The sequence below is a fragment of the Mustela putorius genome, unplaced genomic scaffold (assembly GCF_011764305.1).
Source record: "Mustela putorius furo isolate JIRA1106 unplaced genomic scaffold, ASM1176430v1.1 tig00000127_pilon_pilon_pilon, whole genome shotgun sequence".
Lineage (NCBI taxonomy): Eukaryota > Metazoa > Chordata > Mammalia > Carnivora > Mustelidae > Mustela > Mustela putorius.
Window position 1 is genome coordinate 13,944,901 of NW_025421288.1, and position 23,538 is coordinate 13,968,438.

General features: G+C 57.7%; 1 protein-coding gene across 4 annotated transcripts in view; it reads left to right on the forward strand.

The window, feature by feature from the left end:
- Positions 1–23,538, forward strand: part of PPFIA1 (PTPRF interacting protein alpha 1) — a 71,954-nt gene that overhangs the window by 34,359 nt on the left and 14,057 nt on the right. For 2 of the 4 annotated variants that reach the window (XM_045066326.1, XM_045066315.1), the window contains 13 exons: positions 101–232; positions 1,540–1,602; positions 2,671–2,750; positions 5,868–6,003; positions 8,108–8,331; positions 8,727–8,958; positions 11,158–11,187; positions 13,954–14,105; positions 14,957–15,129; positions 15,351–15,444; positions 21,357–21,438; positions 21,531–21,731; positions 23,316–23,378. In XM_045066326.1, the coding sequence (XP_044922261.1) occupies positions 101–232; positions 1,540–1,602; positions 2,671–2,750; positions 5,868–6,003; positions 8,108–8,331; positions 8,727–8,958; positions 11,158–11,187; positions 13,954–14,105; positions 14,957–15,129; positions 15,351–15,444; positions 21,357–21,438; positions 21,531–21,731; positions 23,316–23,378 (1,662 nt within the window). The remainder of the gene's footprint in view (positions 1–100; positions 233–1,539; positions 1,603–2,670; positions 2,751–5,867; positions 6,004–8,107; positions 8,332–8,726; positions 8,959–11,157; positions 11,188–13,953; positions 14,106–14,956; positions 15,130–15,350; positions 15,445–21,356; positions 21,439–21,530; positions 21,732–23,315; positions 23,379–23,538) is intronic. The other 2 variants (XM_045066317.1, XM_045066321.1) reach the window with 1 other exon arrangement.

Below are 23,538 nucleotides of genomic sequence, written 5' to 3' on the forward strand. Positions count from 1 at the left end.
GCACCTGCACCTGGTATTTAGAGCAGCAGTGTCTGCAGTGGCCAAACTATGGGTCCAACCTTTCCTTGGAGTTTGTAATCTTTTGTTTCCTCGGTCTTAGGCGAGACAGAGAGAAAAAATGAATGAGGAGCATAACAAGCGTCTGTCAGACACAGTGGACAAGCTTCTTTCGGAATCCAACGAGAGGCTTCAGCTCCATCTCAAGGAGAGAATGGCCGCTCTGGAGGACAAGGTGGGACATCACGAGCATGGCCGGGGGGCTCCCGCCCTCCACAGGAGAGCGCTCCCATTCTGCTCCTGGGGACTAGTGCAGAATGGCAGGTGACAGCCGGTAGCGGAGACAGGAGTTATTCTCTGACGTGGAAACAGGACAGACTTGACCCACTCACTGAACGGACTTGCCAGCATCCTGTCCTCGCCTGCCATGGGTATTAACTCTCCATCCGGAGCAGGAGTCTGTAAACTGGGTCTGTAAAGGGCCAGAATTGTAGGGATCGGAGGCTTTTACTAATTGCAAATACTTGTGTAGACTTGTGTAAAATAACCACCTGCTGTCAGTAATTAGCACAAAAGCAGCCACAGACTGTAGGGGACAAGTGGGTGTGCCGTGTGCCAGGGACCCTTAATTTCTAGCACCGGGCAGTGGCCAGATGTGGCCTCATCCACCAGCCCTGCACGAAACTTTGTGTTCTGCCCTCAGCCGTGATGCTCTTGCTCAGGGACGAATTTCTGTCCTGCTTGGGAAGATGGCACTGTAGGAGCCCAGTGTTCCGTAAGGGCTTTAATCCGCCAAAGACAGACATTCTCCTTTTTCATCTCCTGCCTTCTCTCTTTTCATCTGGTTTGGAAAAAGTCTGAGCCTGGGCTCTTACTGTCATCATGGAAGTGCTCGAGCTGTAACTGGATGCAGGCGCGTCCTAGAACCTATGTCAGAGAAACTCTGGTGGCGACACTTGGATTCCGGCTTGATAAAGCCTGTTCTGGCTACAGCCGCCTCCCTCAGGTTGGGCCCAGAATCTTTCCTAAGGTTGGCACTTGGATTACACTCATCTCGGAGACACCAGTGATCACGGCTGATTACATGACACATTTGTTCTACGTAGAACCCATAATGAAACTCATTATTACTGTGTAGGGCAGTTACCGCACCTATGGGCCAACCCTAGTGTAGGAATATTTTTATCTGAGATTTGAATTATACATTTGACACTTAACGTCAGGATTCCCAAGTGACTGGTGAATTACAAAGCCTAGAAGCTAGTACAAACTGCTTCAACTGATTAAAAAACTTACTCCACGAGCTTGTCCGTTTAGAGAATCGATCAGTGAAGAGATTTGATGCGAACATATTGTTACATGCTGTTGTATGACGTCATTGTCCGCTTTGCTCTGTGGGCAGGTGGCCTGCTGATAGGCGTGGTCCTGTGGCCCGTTCCTTTTCTGTGGTACCGTATTATTTTACACAAAAGTGTGGCCATACTGTATCGCACGGGACATTTTCAAGAACCAGCACCAAAGCTCCGTCTGCATCTTTTTCAGAATTCTCTGTTGCGAGAAGTTGAAACTGCGAAGAAGCAGTTAGAAGAGGCACAACACGATAAGGTACTTTCCTCTCTGACTTCTTCGGGGGCCCACCGGGCTAGGGGCAGAGCCGATCTGGGGGCTGCTACTGGGGCCGCTGCCCTGAGCTCTACAGCTCTGAAGGTTTCCAGTCCTTTCTGGTCCATTTAGAAGTGGAAATGTTCCTGTAAACCTCTCATGTGGTGCGGTGCTGGCCAATGGGAGGTCAGGGGAGGCACCGGGGTCACCTAACGTTTGCTCGCAGCCGCGTTTACAGCCATAAGGAGAAGCAATGCGGGCGGTGCGGCCGATGCGGGGGGACAGCGCGGCTAGTGAGCTCTTGGGTGCCCTGAGACTTCTGTCGGCTTCCCGCGCTGTTCTGCGTGGACAGAAGCAAGGCTGGGCTCCGGACGCCCCAAGCAAGACAAGAACAGGAGATTGCGCAGTAGAGCGCGGGCCCAGCTCTCCCCACCACCCAGAAAGTTCCACTTCTTGCTGCAAAGTTAGTCATCGTTCACGGTCTGGTGTTTCTCCTCTAAAGGCTGGCTGTGACTGAGAGCTCACTGCTCTGTCTGCCAGGGTTGAAGGTAATTTGGTGACCCGAGTGTTCCTGTTGACCTAAGGACTCTTGGAGAACACTTGCTTGAAATTAAACGTTGGGTGTTCATGACCGCTATAGACACCCTGCTGTGGTCGTGAGCCCGTGTGACCACGTGTGCCACAAGTCACTTTTCTCTACTTTTTAATTGGCGCCTCATTAACCTGCAGAGTTCGGACAGTTGCGGGTATACAGCGCACAGACTCTCGAGTCTGTACGTCACTCGGTGTGCACCACCGCTGCGGTCATGTCCCATCCCCACGAGTGTCTGTGGGATCACTGGCCGTGTCTCCTGGGCCACACTTTCCACCCCCGTGACGTACGGATCGCGAACTGGAAGCTCCTGCGTGTCCCCTCCTCACCCCGTTCATCGATGCCACACCTGCCCGGCTGCCTCCCCTCTGGCGACCAGCAGCGTGGGCTCCGGGTTAAGAGTCTGTTGTCACAGAGTCTCTTGTCATTTCGAGTCCCGCAAGAGGTGGCCGCAGTCGATGCCCTCTGCTCTCTTGTAGGATCAGCTTGTCCTCAACGTGGAGGCGCTGAGAGCGGAGTTAGACCAGACGCGGCTGAGAGGCGCGTCCCTTCATCACGGGTACGACACGGACCAGTTCACGGGGATGTTCTGGGTGAGGCGAGGGTCGCTTCCCCTCACTGCGTGTCCGACCTGAACCAGACCGCAAATACGGGCTGGAGGAGCCACGGGCCTCACGTGAACCAGTTCACACATCCCTGTTTTAGGACCTGATGTGCATCCACAAGAGAGTTCCTGGGTCATGCGGAGCTGGAAGCTCGCTTAGTGGCAGACGGGAGCAGAGGGTTGGCTTTGGGCACCTGAGGGACTGGGAGTCCTGTCCTGGCCGAGCTCCCAGCTGTGGGAGGGGGTTCAGAAGGTAGGGAATGATCAGTCTGTGCGTGGGCGGGTGAATTTGCAGGCCCCCAGAGTGTAGCACTGACGGTGTGGGTCCCGGAGGACGGAGCCTAAGCCTACTGTGTCAGAGGAGGGCCCTGTGCCCCTGGGAGCAGTGAGCCCCCCGCAAGGCCGGTGGGGTTGCTGGGGAGCGGCCGCACAGCCAGAATTGTGAGGGGTGCCTTGAGTTCCTGGGCTTGGCTTAGTGCTTGTAGCTTTTCACGTTCTTTAAGGGATTGAAGGAGAATGATGTGTGGTTGCCTTAAGTCTCCTGGGACAGCTTGGAGTCAGCGGCTGTGGGGGGGGTCAGCTGGCCCCGGAGCCGAGCAGGTCGCCCTGTATCCTGCCGGCTTCAGTCCCACGAAGCTGTTGGGGGTTTGTTTGCCCCATTGTGGCAAAAAGTCATCACGTGAAAGTCGCACTGGACCGAGAGCTGCCAGGTGGCTGAGTGAGCCTCCTCAGTCTGCGGGACGCGGGCGCACGCAGGCCGCTCCGGTGTTTCCGCGATCACAGGCGTGGGCTCTCAGGAAGGTCGGGGGTATCTTGTGGCTGTCCCCTTGGGGCCTGCATGTAGGAAGGGGGGTGCGCTTCAGGGAAGGTGGAGTCCCAGAGAGGCAGAGCCGGAAGCTGTCCCTGTGTGGGGAAGCCCCGGAGGGAGAGCTTCGAGGAGGAGCAGGAGTGTGCGCCGATGGGGCAGAGCGCCGGAGGATCGGGACGCAGAGCAGGCTCTTGGTTTGCTGACGGAGAGCCTCGCCAGTGGGAGGCCAGGGTTGCGAGTGGCGCTGCTCCCGCTTGAAGGTGTGTGTGTGAGGAGGCGGACACGGCGCCCGCCGCGCTGGCGGAGGTTGGAGTATGAAGGGAAGGGGCCTTGTGGAAACCTGAGGGGTGGCACCGTGGGACGGTGGGACGACAGGAGTCCGTGTGTGTCTGCCTGTTCTGTGTGTGCTAGCAAACGTGAAGGATGGAGGGCGGGAGGAACGGCCAGGGTCCCAGACGGCTGTGTGGTCCGGGGATGGGTGCGGCGGAGGGTGTGTTAACAGTGGTCTCGTGCAGAGCCCCCCCCCCCCGTGGCCGACGAGAGGCTGGTAGGTGCTGTGGGACAGACGTGTCGCGGAAAGCACAAGCAGGACGTGGAGGGTGGGGTTGGAAAGATGGCTGGGGGCCGGCAGGTGCAGCCCCCCCCCCCCCGTCTTGTCCACGTGACCTTCTCCAGCAGAAGGAGACATCTAGGTTGCAGAGCAGGAGAGAGGTGACAGACAGGCTCCCACACACAGTTGGGGCCAATGAGACACAGTTTAGGGATACAACCTGATGCAGGGTGGCGGGCTCGGGAGGAAGTGAGCCGCAGAAGGGGATCGGAATTAGGTGACACTCGTAACCCCTGGAGGGTCCGTGTGCCACCCCACATCACACGCAGGGTTTCGTGCGTGTAGCTCCCACCGATCTCGCGTTGTGCCGTGGCCCCAGAGAGCCGTCCTCAAACTGCCGGATGTAAGCGGGCAGCTTCGGGAAGCAGCGACTAGAGGAAGAGAAGGGAGGTTGTGGCCGGCAGGACCCTCAGGCCACACTGAACGCAGGCGTTCCTTTAAAAACCAGAGGGAGGTGCATGGGGGGCTCAGTGGGCTAAGCCACTGCCTTCGGCTCAGGTCATGATCTCAGGGTCCTGGGATCGAGCCCCGCATCGGGCTCTCTGCTCAGCGGAGAGCCTGCTTCCCTCTCTCTCTCTGCCTGCCTCTCCATCTACTTGTGATCTCTCTTTGTCAAATAAATAAATAAAATCTTAAAAAAATAAAAAATAAAAATAAAAACCAGAGGGAGGTGCGTGGAGCACAAGTGGAGGGGGCGGCCCGTCCGAGCGGCCCCATCTGCAGACGGTGGGGAGGTGCCAGCGGCCCCCTCCTGAGTTGACCCTAATCACACGAGTGGGTTCTGTCTCCCAGGATCTTAAGGATTTCTGAAAACGCAGGCAGCCACTCCTCTCCTAGAGAACAAGGAGCCACTGGACTCCGTGCCAGAATCAGGGCACAGGGGTGAACCCGTGGCCGAGGCCAAGCGTGCGGGCTCTGGGCTGCCACACTCCTTCATCTCTGCTCGCCAGTTTCTCTCCAGAGCCTTTGCCGAGGGGAGCCGCTGACGGCCCGCTGCAGCTCTGCTCTCTGGTGCCCGGCTCCTTCGGCCTTTCCTCGGGACTGCTCATTCCAGGCCGCGGGCTGTCTGTCGGCCTGACTGCACACACGCCTGTGCTGCTGACCAGAAACACCGGGTGTGCCGCCACACCCTGTGCACAGAAGCCACGAGTGGGGGCTCGGAACGCTTCTGCCCCCGGTGCCCTAAGACGGCTGCTAGTAGCAGCTGGGGGAGTCCCTGGGGTCGCTAGGCCTCACACCGTGGGCCTTGGCACAAGTGGGGCGATGGCAGTTGAAGGCCAGCGTGACGGGTCGGTGCGCTTGCTCATCATTCGGGGGGACGGGGGCGCGGAAATGCAGGACAGCGGGCCTGGCGGCGGGTTCTGAGCTGGAGAGCGCACCTGTCCTCCGGCTCTCAGACCGCCGGGCCGTGGCGCGCTCACCTGCTCGTGCGGGGCGTCTGCCCTGCTTTCCTGGGCGTCCAGGTGTCGCGCCTGCTGGGGCACCCTCTGCGGGGCATGGGCAGCGGGCTGTTGGGGAGACGGGGAACAGATAGCCTCCTTGGAGAGGCCTTTTTTGGTGAAATCATCTTCCGACTGACAGGTTCCAGCTTGGCTGACAGAGCTCGCAGTTTGCTTTTCCTCCAGTGACGACCTTTTCTTCTCCATTGTCACAGCCGGCCGCACTTGGGCAGTGTCCCCGATTTCCGGTTCCCTGTGGCAGATGGCCCCACGGACTCCTACAGCAGCGGTGCAGTGTTGCGGCGCCCCCAGAAGGGCCGTCTGGCTGCTCTGCGAGATGAGCCTTCCAAGGCAAGGACCTCCGTCCCCCGTGGGCTCCCAGCACCCCCACACCTCCCTGAGTGTCACCTGCCGTGTCCTCTGACTGACACGCCCTTCCAGAGCGACAGTGCTGAGAGGTCACAGTCTCTGGCCCCCCACCCCTGGTCCCTGTTCTTCTTTTGCCGGCTCAGAGTCTACTCTTAGGGCTTCTTTTCTTTTTAAAGAGTGGGAAAGCGGGTGAAGTGTGACTTATGGTGAAGCACAGCACAGCGCCAGTTAGTACAGGCCTGAACCGTTAAGGGTAAACACATACGTTCATCCTTAAGCACAAAGAATTCACATTCGGAGGCTTACAGACATCCGTGGTCAGCAGCATGTGTCTTTGTAGACGGGTCTGTATTCTGAGTCCGCGTCCTCCCTGAGCGGGTTTGCACCTGGCGTACTGGAGCCCCGGCGCTGCAGCAGTGTGGAAGGACGGACGGACGGACGAGAGGCAGAATCCTCTGCGTGCACGGTGTGGCGAGGGGCGGCCAGTGGAGTCAGATGCGGCACGTGTGTCCATCATCTGCCGCTGTTTAACACACTGCTGTGGTGCCTAGTGGCTTGAAATGAACATTCAGTAGTTCACAATGTCCTTGAAATTAGGAGGGTTGAGCAGGGTGCTTCTGGCTTTAGGTCTCCAGAGTTTGGGCCACTGGAACACCCACCTGGGGTTGGTGCCCTTGCCTGGCTGTGGTGGGGGCCTCAGTTCCTCGCAACGTGACCTCTTGACAGGAAGTCTGTCTCCTGAGGTGGTGAGAACCACAGGGTCGTGGAGGCTAGCGTGGGGCCTCCGCCTGGCTCACGGGTCAGCAAGCCCAGCGGACACCCAAGGGGACAGGTCTGCTGAGCAGTTGGATATGCCAGTCTGGGCCTGAGGAGGCTTTAACTGGGGAGAAGGATTGAGACCAGGACCCGCTTGTGGCATCTAGAGGCACAGGCAAGGTAAAGTCACCAAGTGGGCACCTGTGGATAGACCCGAGGTCCAAGAATAGAGCTCTGGGCGCTCCCAGTGCACAAGCTGGGGAGACGGAGACAGAACAGGCGGAGACAGAGCAATGACATCAGGTGGGGGAAACCCCCAAGTGCTCAGGGGAGGGGACAGGTCAAGGGCAGCTGACGAGCCGAGACCAGTTCTGGGGGAGCCTGCTTGCGACAGGCTCCCCTGCGAGGCGAGGATGTGTAGACGGAGCAGGCCCGCCTTCCGGGGAGCCTGTACTCTGGCTGGGAGCAAAGTCACAGTGGCAGCTGGAAGGACCCCTGCGGTAACAAGTCTGTGGTTTCTGTCCCGCTAGTTTGGAGGGAGAAGGGAGAACTCATTTTAGCCTGATGTGAATAAACCCGTAGAAAGTTGATTATCCAGAGAGAGGACAGAAGGATGTCCTTGAGTACACTGAGGGCCAGGCCTCGTGCCCACAGGTGGGGCTGTCCCCGGGGGTGGGGGCTGCGGCACCCCCCGAGACTGAAGAGGGGGAACGAGTGTTGGTATGGAGGGAAGAGGGCAGGAAGAGCCTCTGCTGGCGCCTGTGCTCGGGACTGCGCGCGCTCGGTCCCGGGTGCGGTGCCTGCAAGCGCCCGCTCCCGCAGACAGCACGGTGGGGCCCCTGCTGCCCGGGGCAGGTGCCGCGTCCTCTCACCCCTCCGCCTCAGGAAGTGGGGCGGGAAACTCCAGCCGTTCCCAGTTCCCTGCATGGGGACACAGGTGAGACGTCAGGATCACTGAGGTGCACCCAACCTCCATGGATCTCATGGGTTTTTACTTCCTGTGAGCGTGGCTGACTGGCCACGAGATGCTGTTCTAATTTCCAGATTTTGTATCTGAGCCGGTTGTCCCACCACGTAAACGATATCACAGAAACGTGTCCACCTCGGGTACGCGTGGGGGCCCTCCCGGCGGTAGGCTGCCACTTCGCCCGGCGCCTAAAATTCTGCTTCTTGCCCTGCAGATGTCAGCAGCTTGGAAGCATGGCCTGTTCCATGTTCCTCTGGGGCTCCTGTTCGGAAACTTGTGGAGTTTCTGATGAGTTCTCTGAAGTTCCTATAACTGCTGCTGCTACTTTCCGTCTTCAGCGAGACTCCGTTTTCCTCTTCTTAGGTACAGACTCTAAATGAGCAGGACTGGGAGCGTGCCCAGCAAGCCAGCGTGCTGGCAAACGTGGCCCAGGCATTCGAGAGTGATGTTGATGTGTCTGATGGCGAAGACGACAGGGACACTCTCTTCAGTTCGGCTGCTCTGCTGTCACCCGGTGGGCAGGCCGATGCCCAGACGCTGGCCATGATGCTTCAGGAGCAGCTGGACGCTATCAACAAAGAGATCAGGTACCTGGCCCCTGGAGACGGGAGTGTCTCTGAGGAGAGCTGTCGCACTCGGAAGGTCGGGGACACATCCTGTGAGGGCTTCCTACATGTCCCACGATGATGGAACTACTCCATTCTACCCTAGGAATTGAGTTCTGAGACTGCCCTTCACTGTGACATCCGTTAGCCAGGGCGTTCTCTCCAGGGTCGCGGTCTCAGCATGTCTGTGTGACATCTGGGGGAGGAGCAGAAGGTGTTCGGTCCCTTCCCCCAGAAGCCAACAGCACAGCCAAAGAACCGCAGAGGTGCCCAGTGTGTGCCACGATGCTGCTCTGTGTCACATGGGGCCCCAGACTCGGCCAGGGTGCCCTTCCTGTCAGCGAGGGGCTGACCACGCGCTTCCGCTTTCGTTCCAGGCTGATCCAGGAAGAGAAGGAGAGCACCGAGCAGCGGGCGGAAGAGATTGCGAGCCAGGTGGGCAGCAGCACTTCAGACAGCCCGGGCCGGTTCCGGTCTGGGGGTGCCGCACCCCCACACCCCACATCCACACTCACAGGCCCGTCCCCTCCGCACAGCGGGCGCTCCACTCCGCGAAGGGGCCCACACAGCCCCGCCAGGGAGGTGGACAGACTGGGGGTCATGACGCTGGTGAGTATTTGCCGACCCTTCTGCCGGCTGCGCCCCCCCCGCCCCAGCCCCCGAGTTCAGCCTCAGACTCGGCAGAGGTGCCTTGGTTGGGCGTCTTGTCCCAGAGGGAAATCAGGTTCACTTGTTACGTTCAGAGGCTCGAGACATTTTAGACTGGCCAGTATGTAATCACTCAGCACAGGGACCCGTTAATTGTGGCATTTCGATGACCGGCCTAGTGTGTCGTCGTGAGCCCATCAGGGCTTTTACTGGTGCAACTTTGGACAACGTAGGCCTGTGCCGGGCGCAGCAGCTCCAAGGGGAAAATTATTATTTTCTAGGAATAGACAGTTTTACAGAAGTAATATGGATAGTCTCCATAGCGTGTAGCACACTTACAGAGAGGTCACTGCTGTCCTTTGCATTAGAGGTGCCGAAGTGGAGAGTATAGGACATGCGGTCAAAAAAGAAACCTTAAATTGGTTCTTTCAATGATGCACTGGACCGCGTGCTTGATGCCAGCTCTGTGCATGAGGCAGGGACGGCCACACCACGAGCCACACACCGCGGTGCCCTTGGGAGGTCCCAGGGCGTCTGTGCTCATCGGGGTCTGGAAACACTGTGACCCTACGGTTTTTGGTGACAAGTGTGCAGCTCTGAAGTACCTTTGATAACTTTCCTGTGTGGCTTAGGTTTCATGAGCGCGTGCCTCTTTCCCACATGAAATCACGTTCACAGCCTTCTGCTCTTCGATCGCACGTCTGTCTGTCAGATTCTCCTGTCCGTTTTTTTTTAGCTGCATCGTTACCAGCGTGTAACTGAATGAGCCGTGAATCCCTGTAGCGGTGTCTGCCGTGGTAACGAGTCCACCTCGTGGTGTCTCACCTGCTGTCTTTACCATTCACATCGTTAGCTGATTAGCTCAGATCTTAAACTCTCTGAGGGTTTTATTTGCGGTTTCATGCTTCCTTCCAGGGCATTTGTAAGAGTGGTTGTAGAAAATAGTTATGCTTCTTTTGCCCCCATTTTTGTGCTTTTGTATGCTGGCTGACAGTCTGTGGCTGGTTTTGATGTCCGGTACCATCCTTTGGTTTGGTTTTCACCGTGAGGGCAGACCTCGGTCTCCCACCTCAGCCGGGGTTCGGTCCACCCAGCCCCGTGCCGTAACGCCCTCCCCAGCATGCTCGGGTGGCAGTGACCCTGCGGTCCACAGTGTGTGTGTGTGTGTGTGTGTGTGTGTGTGTGTGTGTGTACACGCGCCCAGTCATGGCTCATGGGTGTGGTTTCTTCTTTGTCGTCATTTCTCATGAGATAGTGGGGTTTTTCTTTCCCGCAACAGGGATACATTTTCCTTAGCATGTCACTTAGCATATGTGCAGCGCGCATAGTAGATGTGGGAAAGAGCACGATGCAGGTGAATCTGGAGTGTTTTACTCAGAGCTGCCTCGTAAACGCAAGCACTCGTAAACGAAGTGTTTCTTATATAAAGAACTAAGGCAATAAGCAGGGAATGATTGATTAGCAGCCTGACCCGAACGGCACGCAGTCCTGTTTTGATGCTCATATGTGACTACAAGTCTCGTCAGCTTCCCGAGCAGCGTGCGTTCTGCCTTCGTAGGCTGTTGTCCACATTGGATACGGAATCACAGAAGGCAGCGGGCCCCCTGCTGTTACGCTGGTGTTTCTCGGCACAGGGCACCCTGCTCTAAACAACGCTCTCACTTTCGAGAAGCTTGAAATCAGTGCTAGGTGAGGATTCTACGTGAAGATCCCGCAGGTACTTCCGGAGAGTGGGTTCGCCGGGTGCTGGAGGAGGTGGGCAGGAGCTGCGCCGTGGGGTTCACACTGTAGAAGTGCAGCGCACTTTTCAGTAAGGAAAACAGACTCAAGACCAGTTTAGAACAGATGGCAGGGCAGTCCCCATGTTACACAAGGTGCCATACTTTAATCAGGGGTGTGTGTTACTGTGAAATTCTTCCATGGTAAGTTACCGTGGAAGAATTTATAGCGTTTCTCTAGTAAATCTTGAATAACCTATTATGTTTAAATTTATGGTGAAAAGAAGTTCTATTTCCAGTTACATTGGTCTAAACAAGTCTCAACTCGCTTATATCTGATGTTATTTTTTTAATATGTTTGCCTGTTCTGGTCCTTGAATTTTTAGCTTCAGCGTGTGCAGTAAATCTGATTTCTCTTCATTTCTTTGCATGCTTCTGTCAGCCTAGTGATTTAAGGAAACATCGTAGAAAGGTAAAATTTTTAGTAGTTGAACGTTCCTCTGTTTGTCTGTGACCTGTGAAACAGCGCTTGTCCCAGAGACCGCGGGGCCCACAGCGCTGCAGCCTGCTGCGGTTCACCCTCGGGGGCCCAGCTGGTTCTCACAGGGCACCGCACCAGACCGGGGTGGTCGCCGGTGCCGCGTGGGTGTCTCCTGCTCACTGTGTACTTAGCTCCACCAGACATGATGGTTTGGTTTGTGACGATTTTACTTACTTATTCGTCAGAGAGAGAGAGCTCGCGCACAGGGGGAGCAGCAGGCCGGGGGAGCGGGAGGCTCCCCGCTGAGCAAGGAGCCCGATGCGGGACTCGATCCTGGGACTCCGAGATTATGACCTGGGGCAGAGGCACGCGCTTCACCGACGGAGCCCCCAGGCACCCCAGACATGATAGTTTTCAAAAAGAAACTAGTGAAGCAGAGCCATAGGCTTTAGACTCACACCGCTGGCATCCGCGACTGTGGCTGCAGCACTCAGGGAGCCCCCGCCGTGTGCCAGGCTGCACCGGGAGCTCCATGAGCCTGCCGCCCTCACACAAAGCCCCGCGAGGCATAGGTTGTATCATGACCCCACTTCCCAGGTGTGGAGTCCCGAGCTGGGGCCGCGGTGCCCAACGGGTTTGCCCACCACCTGGCCCGCACGGGGCTTAGGGCTTCTATGTACAGGGGACCGCAGGTTGTGTCTCCCCAGTCTCAGAAAAGGTACAGCGCATCAGGGGACAGATCCCTTGACCAGAGTGTCTTCCTTGTAACTGTCGTGCTTTGCTCCCTGGACTGTGTGCACCCCGACCCCAAACCCGCCGGGCCGTGCGCTGCCAGGGCCACGCCTCTGCAGGGTTGGGGGCTCAGTGTTGGGAGCTGGGCGGCAGCCAGGGGAGCCTCTCTGCTGGGCGGACAGGTGTGGCCATTTAGTGACACTCCTGGCTTTAAGGGCCAGTTCCGTCATGATGGCTTGTGACTCAGGTGTGGTGTGGGTGCCCTGCTCTCTCTCCTGTTAACGCGAGGATGACGATGGGATCCTGCTCCCTGACCTAGCCGCAGACTGGGCCCGGGTGAGCGCGGTCTGCAGAGATCGGGGGCCCACACCGGAGCCAAGCCCAGCACAGCCTGAGTCTGCCAGCTTGCCTTCGCAGTTTTCTTGGGAGCAAGACTTTCCAGTGGAAGAGGGGGCATGCTGCTGAACCCTCAGGCAGGGCAGTGGCTCCTGTTGCTTGTGGTCCCTCGAGCCCACGCACTGCTTCTTGGAGGGCCTTATTCAGAGGGTTTGGGAGGGTGTTACATGCAGAGTGCTGGGTCACACAGACAGGGCCAGTGTGCACTGTGCCCGGGGCCCTCCTGCTGCTGCTCGTGGTTGGTGCATGCCGGGCTGACCTCCGGCTCTCCTGGAACCTCTCTGTTCTAGCTGACGCTGCAGCGGCCTGGAGGTGCAAGTGTGCTGGACCCCAGTGGCGGGCAGGGTGTGCTTCCTCTGGGGGTGCTGAGGGAGGGCAGGCCCAGCCGGGGCTTGCCGTGTGGCCCCGACCGTGGCACGGCGTGGGCTGGCACTCGGAACTGTGTCTCCACTGGCCGCATCATCCGCACAGCCCAGAATGTCTCTCTCCCGATCCTGTTTGTTGTTGTTTTGTTTTTGTTTTCGTTTTTTACAAATCACTGCTTTAACCTGAATTTGAAATCTTTCCCTGTTCCTGCCATCTGTCCCTGCTAAGTTTTATGTTGTTCATATCTAACCAGTTAAGACCGCTTTTTGTTGTCTGATGACTGTGATGGGAACTCAGGAGAGGGCACGGGGCTCATCCAGCTGTTCATCACGGCTGTGTCTTCCCTGAGCTCAGCTCTGCTCGGCGCCGGCGCCCGTGGGTGTCCCTGAGCCCTGCGGCTGCAGAGGTCCTGTTACAAGGCACCCCCTGCTGCCCCAGTCTTACACAGGGGTTTGCTATGCGTGTCTCATGAGACCCAGCCGTGCCTTAGCCAGTCCCAAAGCCCAGATCTGTGTGAGCCCTGTCAGGACCCCGGTGGGGCTAGAGTGCTGGCCAGACTGCAGCCCTGCCTTCCTGCCTGAGGCCGCACAGGTGCAGCTCAGAAAGACACACGGGGAGTCTGAAGGGGTTCTTCTTGTCATGACAGCAGCCTAGCGTCCCCGCTGGGCGGAACAGGCTGTCTCTAAGCTGCGCATACGTTCAGGTTACAACCTAGTCCTCCAAAGACAGGGGCCAGGCCCATGTGGCGGGGAGGGTGGGTGCCTGTTCACCTTTGACTTGACCTTAGGGACTCTGAGGTTTGTGTCATTACTAGAAATGATGGATTATGGTACAGGCTATTTCCTTTACCCCCACAACGGGAAGCTCTGGTCAGTGCTGCATGGCAGCGTTCTTGGTTTTGACTGGCACTGGATGAATGCTGTTGCTCCTCAGCACTCCGTCAGGGAGAGCACACCCCCCCCCCCCCGGCTGGCCATGGTTCATACGGACCTGGTTTGGGGTGTGGCTCCTGTCTCCGCCATCCCCGTGGGGTCGGTGGCTGTCCTTGTGGCAGTGCAGGGTTCGGGGGAGGGAGGGCGCGAGCTGCAGAGGCCTCAGGGCGCGGCACTCACAGGCAGGCAGGGTGCATCCCGGGGCTGCTCGTAAGCAGGACCACTCCACAGCACAGCCCCGGTTGGCACGGAAGGTCATGGGCACACGTGCGGCCTGCGCGATGGCTCGCGGCGGGTTCTCACTCACTGGTCTCCCCCGTCTCCCCCGCAGGTGCCGGCTTCCCGGGAAGAGGTACGAGATGACAAGGCAACGATAAAATGTGAAACATCCCCCCCCTCCTCCCCGAGATCCCTCCGCCTAGACAGGCTGCACAAAGGAGCCCTGCACACGGCCAGCCACGAGGACATCAGGGACGTTAGAAAGTAAGATGCGCGGGCGCTGCTCTCCCCATGGGAAGCACTCTCGGGCCTTAGTTTGCAGTTTTAAGAAATCTTTGATCTTTTCCTGGGGGAGAAAAAAAGGTCAGAATGATGATTTTAAAGAAATATCAGTGAATCAAGTGGAGTTTGTGTAAATGATGTCCTTGGGACCCCTGTGGGGGCTTGGAGAGCCGTGTGGAAATCGGGCCGGGGACACGTGGCTGTTTGTGCCCAAGTCTGTTCAGAAAGAAAGAGGCTAAACTTGGAGGACTTCGTTCCTTCAGAGGCCGCCCACCGGCCCTGGAGAACCTTCTGTTTCGGATGGGGCCTGTGCCAGCACACGGCACGCTCCCGACAGGCCCTTTTGTCGGCGGGGCTCTGGGCCCTTCTGGGCCGCCAAGAGCCCCGCACTGTCCTCGCCCCTGCTGCTCCGCTGCTCGTGCTCCCCGTCCCCGATGAGCCTGGGTGCGTTTCCGTTCTATGCCAGGTGGTGTCGGGGAGCGCTGCGCACACCTCTGTGCGCCGCCCCCTGCCCCGGCCCGCTCCCCCACTTCGCTTGCCACCAGGAAGGGCCTGCTCGGGGAGGTGCTGGGGGCTCCCGAGGGGTGGCGGGGCTGGCGTCTCCAGGAAGCACCTTCTTGAGCCCCTGTGGCTTGGGGCCGTCGCCTCCCAGGGACTCGCGTGCCAGCCTCCAGGGAGCGTTCCCGGGAGCTCATGCTCCTCACACTTGTGAACGCGGCGCTGCAGGTGCTGCCATAACGCTTGAAGGAGTGTTGAAAACGCGGGGTGTGTAGGTTGTGCGTGCAGTGGTGTGCTGTGCTGAGCGCTTGTCACAGACCCTTTCCTGTCCCCAGCTCCACGGGCTCCCAGGACGGGCCTGGGAGCAACCCCAGCAGCAGCAGCAGCAGCCAGGACTCGCTGCACAAGGCCCCCAGGAAGAAGGGCATCAAGTCCTCCATCGGCCGGCTCTTCGGCAAGAAGGAGAAGGGCCGTCCCGGCCACGCCGGCAAGGAGCCCACGGGACCAGGTGGGTGGCCGGGGCGCTCCTTGCGGTGCCTGTCGCGGGAGCCGGTGGCTCATGGCGTGTGCTTGTGGGTTTGGGCCTCGACGGCTCTGGCGTCCGGCCCGTCGGAGGCGCCCTCAGAGCCGCGCACACCCTGCCTGCCACCGCGCTCCCCCCGCCCGGAAGGGCCCGCACGGGGCCACGCTGGTTCCTCTCGGTGTTTCAGTCCCTCTTCTTCCCCACAGCTGCTGCTTCGGAGACGGAAAACTCCTCTCAGGACGCCCTGGGACTCGGCAAACTGGGAGGACAGGCTGAAAAAAACCGTAAACTTCAAAAAAAGTAAGTAGTTTGCAGTCTGTCGTCTCTCTTTCTTTAAAGATCTCATTTATTTATTTGACAGACACAGCAAGAGAGGGAACACAAGCCGGGGGAGTGGGAGAGGGAAAGTCAGGCCCCCACCCCCACCCCCACCCCGCCCAGCAGGGAGCCCGATGCGGGGCTCGATCCTTAAGACCCTGGGATCATGACCTGAGCCGAAGGCAGACATTTGACGACTGAGCCACCCGGGCGCCCCCAGTCTGCCACCTCACTGAGCCGCTTGCACTTGTGCCTGCTTTTTAGCCACTGGTTGTTTGTGAGATGTACCGGCCAGCTGTGCGTGTTCTGTCCGAGAAGGTGCCCCGAAGGCCTCTCTCAGACAGTCCTTCCTGGAGGTGGTAGAGCTCGGACGGAGTTGGGGAAGGACCCGCGTGGACTCCCAGACCACCTCTGGAACTCTCTGGCTGGGGCGTCTCGTGCTGTGCACCTGGGGCTCGGCCGCGCAGCCCTGGACTGTGAACCGCGGCTCTGGCTCACGTCGGTCGGGGGCTCTGGGAGAGCCGTGGGGCGTCTGTCTTGTGCCTCCGCGTCATCCCCCTCCATGCAAGCGAGGGGAGCGCTCACCTCCCGTGCTCCCAGGGCGCACCGTCTGCGTCTCCGTGACTCTCCATGGGGCGGTCTCAACCAAGACACACGTGACCGTGCGAGTGGCTCTGGCCCTCAGAATTCACTGTCCGCACTTGTCATCTGTCGGAAGGTCCTCGCCGTGCTGTCCTTCCTCCTTCCCCAGGAGAGTCTGAATTTTTATCCTGAATAGACTCTCGGTTTTGTAGTTTATTGTCACATGTCAGTTCTAAATTGTCTCGATTCTGGGACCAGGTGATAAGAGCGGGGACAGTGTCCTGCCAGGGAGCTGTGGCCGCAGAAGGGGGCGCGGAGGCACGGCGTGAGCTCGCTGCTCTGGGACTTTCCCATCCAGAGCAGGTTGTGTCGGGCTCACCGTGTCCCAGACCAGAGCTAAGTGGATGAACCACAGGGCGGGAGCACGTCACGCCTGAAAACCGAAGCCGGCACTCTTCACAGGCAGAGGGAGAGTGTAGTGTAGCCGGGCAGAGAGGGCAGGAGCCCAGGAGGAAGACAGAGCTGACGGTGAGAGGCAGGACTCGGCAGGCTCTGTGGTGAGCTTGACAGCAGGAGAGGCGTCTGGCCGCCCTCGGCCACCCTGAGAGCCAGCGCTGGTCCGGAGCCTGCGGCTGCACGGTCCCACCAGAGCCCATGGGACCCCCTCCACCGCGGCTGGCTCCCCTTCAGTCCTGGAGCTGTCAGGTGGCTTCTCATTGGTGAAATGCACTTCATTTTAGTTTTCTTTTCAGAAATCATAATAATGACCTTGACTGACACACTGTGGACTGTATTTCAGGTGAAATGCTGTATTTTGTTACTGCTCATCATACTATAGGAATACTCAGTCTTGGTTCTCTGGGAATGGAAATCTGTAGAAACCGCTTACCAGTGGTCTGATCTGAATGTTGCTATGTTTGAACTGTATAAAAATGTTTTAAAATAACTTGGGTAGTTGCCACTTGGCGCTGTGAAATTTAATATTGAAACAAGGCCTTTTGCTCCTGGAACCATGCTAGGAAAATTCTGTCCCTTAGATTTTGCTGATGTGTTTTATTTCTCGTCCTTACACTTTCCGTAGTGAAAACAGCAAGATTTGTGGCCGTGCCCTCTGGCTGTCCCACCCCACGGCTCCCAGGAATGTGTATTTCACATAGATCGGAAGGAGCCTGAGCTGGCCAGTTCCTCTGTTTCCCGCATTTATTTTGTCGCTGTCAGGAGGTGTGCTCAAGCACGTGGCCAAATACGTGGCACGCGCTGTGTGTGCAAGTGTGTGTGCGTGTGTGCAGGCTTCTCTGGAGTCGAGATGTTGTGGTTGATGGACTTGGTTCTGTGCTGTCATAGCTGCAACTGAGTATTGAAAAGTGGGTCATTGTCCGTACTCTGTTATCACTCATGGCAAGTTCTAGAATGTACAGTAGACACTCGAACAACATGGTTTTGAATTGTGCAGGTCCACTTATATGCAGACTTTTTTTTAAAATACAGTGTAGCACTGTACGTGTATTTTTTTCTTTTCTATTTTTTTTTTTTTTGGAAGATACTATTTCTTTAACAGAGACAGGGTGAGAGGGAAGAAGCAGGGAAGCGGGAGAGGCAGAAGCAGGCTTCGCGCCAAGCAGGGAGCCCTGTGGGGGCTCAGTCCCAGGATTCTAGGATCATGACCTGAGTCAAAGGCAGAGGCCTAATGACTGAGCCAGCCCGGCACCCCTGTAGATATATTTTCTTCATTGATTCTTAACCTTTCCTTAAGCTTGGTTTATCAGAGAATGCCACCTACAATACATGGCGCATAAAATATGTGTTAACTGTTTAGGTCGTTGGTAAAGCTCCTGGGCAGCTGTAGGCTGGGAGTAGTTTTTAGGGAGAAGTTATCCGTGGATTTTCGAGAGTGGTGCTCTGCGGGCTGGGGGAGCCGTGGCGGGAGGGCAGGGCCCCATGGGCCTGCATCCGAGGTGCCAGAGCGGCCAGGGCGCCGGGCTCTGGAAGGTGAAGCACGACGCCTGCTGTCATGCGGTGTCTGCTGAGCAAAAGCTCACACACGTCTTGGTAGGAAAGGTGACTTTACTGTTGTGTTTATGTCTAAAAACATGTGTTCTCTACCCCAGGTTATGTGACTTCTCTCATACTTGCGCCTGCTCCCCGTAGAAGTGAGCAGATTTCTGCATGTCTTTCTCTTGCAACTCTCATAAGGTTGGGCTGCGTTCGGTCTCAGTTTACTGAGAGCAGGCGTTTGGAAAATCAGTGTGGGTCTAGAGTTTGGTCCCTCAGGGAAATGCGGTCCCAACTAAGTGCCCCCGCACCACGCGGCCTGACGGATCGGTGGTGGGCACAGCGCGCCTCCCGTCTTCCTCCGCGGCGGGGGCAGGCCCCCTTTCCCCCCCGGCTGGGCTCCCAGGCTGTACACGGAGGAGGACACAGCAGCAGCAGGGAAGGTGGTGTCAGAAAGTTTAGGAAGGAACTGACAGCAGAAGCCAGACGAGCTTTCTCCCTGCTCCAGGAGACAGGCTCGTAAGCCGGTGTCTTCAGCAGAGTCCGCTGCAGAGAAGCCCTGATCACTCCGGAGTCCCACCGCCTCCAGTGTTGTGTTTGAGGCTCCGGAACTCAAGGCAGAAGAGTTTCATGTTCTGGAAAACTGACCTGTATAAGAGTCCCTGGTTTCCCTCCGGTGGACTCTTACCGATCGTGCTTCTCTCTAGCTGCAGTAGAGGAGAACACCAGCGGGTTCCGCTGCTTAGTAGAGCGACGCGCAAGTCCGTAGGGTCCACACGGCCACTGAATTTACAGCGGCCACAAAGGGCAGAGGTGGGCAGTGTGCACAGTGGGCGGTAGGCCTTTCTTGGTGGCCCGTGAGAGAAGCACAGCTCCTAGGGCTGGCAGGGAAGGGGTGTGCCTGCTCACCGAGGTGTGTGGCAGGCGGTAGTGGAGCTGGCCCAGGCGTCCTGGCGTGCCCTTCCCGGCCGCACGGCGTCTGGGGGCTCCGTGTCCTCGCGCGGGTGGGAGGCCTGCTTCACGTGGTGGGGGAGCACTCACCCCTGTAAGAAGGACGGGGCACAAGTGTCCCGCCTGAGTCTGCTTGGAGTTGAGTCTTATGGGCCGTGCGGTGTTGGGGAGGCCTGGCCCAGCCACCCGGCAGGAGCCCCGCCTTCCTCCTGGCCTCTGCGTCCCTTTGCTGCACGGTCTTGCCTGCCCTGCCTCATCGCAGTCTCAGCAAGACCATGGGGCTGAGCTCGAAGCACGTCCGTACTAGAAAGGGCTTTGCCTGCACAAATGGCCGCTGCCAGGACGAAGGTGCTGGCAAAGTCAGAGTCATGTGCGCCAGCCTCCAGCTCGTGGGATTCACGGACCGTTTTTAACCCTACAGTCTTTGTCGACAATGAATATCTATTTCTGATTTTTTTTTTTTTTCCCAAAAGAGACTCCATGTCCAGTGTGGCGCTTGAAGTCACCACCCTGAGATCCGGAGTCGCATGCTCCATGGACTGACCTATCTGGGTGCTCCGAGTATCCGTTTCTTATTAAAAGACAAAGTGTGGCCAAGTGCCCCGGTGCGGTCGCTGTCCCGTGGGTTTCGTGAGTGGGCAGACATCTGAAAGGGCTCCCACCGGCCAGAAGGGACCTGCACGTGTTGCTTGGAGGGCTCGCTTGGCTTCTGTAAGAGATCACGTAAAACACAGCCCCTGTCTGTGAGGATTTGTCCTTAGGACATGGAAATCAGCATTTAACTGAGCACATTGCTGACTGGCCCACCCCGCGAGGCCCTCCCCCGACCTCTTTAGGGAGACTCTGTGTGGCAGGGTGACCCCAGCCCGGAGGGGGGGGGCCTGCGTTTCTTCTTTCATGAACGGCTTTGCTCATTCTAATTAGAAAACGTTGCCGTGCTTCCCCCCCCCCCCCGCCCCGCCGCCCCCCATGCTATTAAGATTTGTTGCCTTCTAGGGCCTCTGGCTGGCTCAGTGGGCGTGACTCTTGATCGGGTGGTGAGTTCGAGCGAGCCCCACACTGGGCGCAGAGCTTACTTTAAAGAAAGAAAAAAAAGATCTGTTGCGTTCTCTGGGGTGATCATTCCTGCGGAATTACAGTACCTGCTACTCCAAGGAGACCCGCGGTTGACTAAGGGCCAAACGCGTACTTGAGATTTTATGTGAAACGTTTTGAGCTTTAATTTTACATGGATTTCACAGTCTCAGGGAAAGTTTAATACTACTAAATATATCAAAGAGTCCGTCTGTATCTTTAAAAATAAATGATTCACTGATATGGACTGCAGAAATTATTAAAGAAAAATAACACTGAAAGTGACTTAGGGATTGAAAGTGCCTCCAGCTGAGCAGGCACATGGGGTAAACTGCCCCAGGCCAGCCCCACCTTCTCTGCAAGGCTTTTCATTTTTAGGAAGAATCTGTGTCTTTCAGAAAGCCTTGGAAGTACACAACACAAAAAAAGTAAGATAAGATTCTTAAAGATTGCTGTGTTGGCTCTTACATAACTAGGTTATCAGTAGACAGCCCTTTGTAAAGACGCTAGGAAGGGCAAGGCACGGTTGGGGGCCGTAGAACTGGCGGTGCAGGGACACGGGGTGGGGGTGGGGGGGCATGGCTCCTGACGCTCCCGGAGTCTCACGGTCTGCCCTGTGTGTGCCGGTGCACGGAGTCTCACGGTCTGCCCTGTGTGTGCCGGTGCACGTGCTTGGGATTTCAGCTTTCTGGGTTGCGAAGCCTGCGGGCGAAACCCCAGGGTTACCCGGCACCTTAACCTACAAGCACCCGGTGAGCCTAAACAGCAGGGTGGACCGGAAGAAGCAACTTACCGGGGTGTGCCTGGGTGGCTCAGTGGATTAAGCCGCTGCCTTCGCTCAGGTCATGATCTCGGGGTCCTGGGATCAAGTCCTGCGTCGGCCTCTCTGCTCAGCGGGGAGCCTGCTTCCTCCTCTCTCTCTCTCTCTGCCTGCCTCTCCATTTGCTTGTGATCTCTCTCTGTCAAATAAATAAAATCTTTAAAAAAAAAAAATAAGAAGAAGAAGCAACTTACGGGCCACATCTGACTGTTCCCGCGAGACTCTGTGATGCTGTCCCTGCCGAGCCCTTGGGCCCTCCCACGGGATCCTGGGCTCCAACCCGCCTGTAGCTTCCTCTCCTACCCAGTTTTCCTCCTTTTCAGGTATTCCCTTGACTGTCCTCCCTTGGACCCGAGGACCCCTGGTGGAAAGTCCTCCATTCCGCGGGAGGTGGCCCGGGGATACTTGCAGACGCGTTGGCGCAGCCGGTGTGTGCACGCCGAGTCTTTCATGCCGGATCTCTTGTCATTCGCAGGCATGAATTGCTCGAGGAAGCCCGGAGACAGGGTTTGCCTTTCGCACAGTGGGATGGACCGACCGTGGTGGTTTGGCTGGAGGTACAGCTTCCCTTTAATCCGGGGTGGAGCCCTTTCCCCGCATGACCGTGCACCCTGCCTGACCTTGCGGCCCGAATGCGTCTCGCCTCCAGCTGTGGGTCGGGATGCCCGCCTGGTACGTGGCCGCCTGCCGAGCCAACGTGAAGAGCGGCGCCATCATGTCCGCGCTGTCGGACACAGAGATCCAGCGGGAGATCGGCATCAGCAACCCGCTGCACCGGCTCAAGCTGCGGCTGGCCATCCAGGAGATCATGTCCCTGACCAGTCCGTCAGCCCCTCCCACCTCGAGAACGGTACGTGTCTGTAGACGGGGCAGCCCCGCTGTTTCTGTGGCCTCTCCAGCTCCCACAGACAGACCCCACGGTCCGACTTAAAGGCTTATCATTCCCCAAACACGGCAATTTCTAATGGGTGACGGGTGGGGGGCTCACGGGTCCTTCACGGAACGTTCTCACAGCACTTGGCTGTTGTGCTTTCCCATACAGAAATAGCAATTTTTAAAAGCATAGGAGAGTAACTATCTCTAATTCAATATAAATTGACCAAAAGTGAAGGGGACAGAGCTTCGATTCCCCATGTGCCCTGCGACCCCCATTTTACTGGCCCGCCCAGGGAGCTGTAGGCGCGGGGGCCCCGGGCTCGCGGCAGCCAGTGACTGTGCAGGTGCCGAGCATTGTCTGCTCGCGCTTCTGCTCCCCGTGGGAAGCCTGCGAGTGTCCTCCCAGAGGCTCCTCATGGCGTGGGCAACACTCCTCTGACGAAAACCCAGACAGCTGCTGGGGCACAGAGCAGCCATCCCCATCTGTAAAGCGCGGGTTCTCCACATCCGCTCGGCTCTTGGTCTGCGCTGCGGGGAAACCCGACGGGAGACAGAAGAGCCTCGCGGACGGACTTCTCCGCGCAGCAGCTTAGCGCCCGATTTGGGGCTGGTGCTCGCCTTGCACCCGAAGGGGCTGCGGCTGGCAAGTTTTCTCTTGTCTCTTAGGGGTTGAGTCAGAATGAACTGTTGGCCTGTGCCCCTCCCTGAGGCCCCGAGAGCTTCATGCCAGGGACGCTCTGTCACAGCGTCTGACCGGGACCCCATGGCCACTTGTTTCCAGTTAGAGTGCCCTTTCTAGAAACGAAGGTGTAGGGAGTTTTTCCTGGAGTCTGTGAATTGCCCAGTGAAGGCCGCGGACGGAGGCAGTGCACAGGGACGACGAGCCCCCTTGGGCAGGGACCGCACCGTGAGACGGGGTACAGCCTGCTCCGGAGGGGCCTGGCGGCTGGCACAGCACTTTGACAGGCCTCGGGTCTGCTATGGTGCTTCAGTGGGGGCCGGTATTTTGGCTCCGGGAAGTCCTGGGACATGCCGTTTAACACACTCAGCCCTGGGCCCTGCCTCCCGGGTTCCCCAGATGAGGTGGTCCCGTCCACGTGGCCCAGTCACTGCGGAGCACATGCTGGGGGCCATTGTCCCACAGTCCAAAGCTAGACCTGGAGACCGGGCTCTCAGTTGTGCTTTGGACAAGATGGTGGATGTATCGAGTGAGACTTAGTTGAGAATGCACAGTTTTCAGAAGTGCAGAATGTACCGTTGTCACAGTTGACACGCCTCAGGCAGGAGGCATGGCAGACGAAGCTCAGGGAACGGTAGGCTGTTCTTGGGTTGCTGACAACTCAGTGTTGGGACAGTGTGGTTAGTCTTCACGGGCGGGGCGAGCTTGTTGTCACGCTCTGTCGTGTTCCATGCGGGCATCTAAGAGGAGAAGGTGAGAAGAATGGCCTTGGCCTCTGCCTGCTCCTCTTACCTGCCTGAGGCTTACCTGTCTGCCACCTTTCCTCTTTGTCACTGCTTCCCTTGCCCTGGATGTGGTTGGTCACTGGGGTCACCCTAGACCACGGGAAATGTCTGGCTAACGCATGAGGAGATGGAAACGCTCGCAGCCGCGCCACAAACGGTCAGTCACAGCCCCGAGCTTGCCCTCCCCTCAGGGCTCCCCACCTAAGAACGGCGCGGTTCTTGGCTTTTCCTTGGGAAACAAAACTGTCATTTCACATTAAATTGTTCCGATAAGTATTTCCACTAGGTATTAGTTAAATGTGTGAAATGGGATTCTA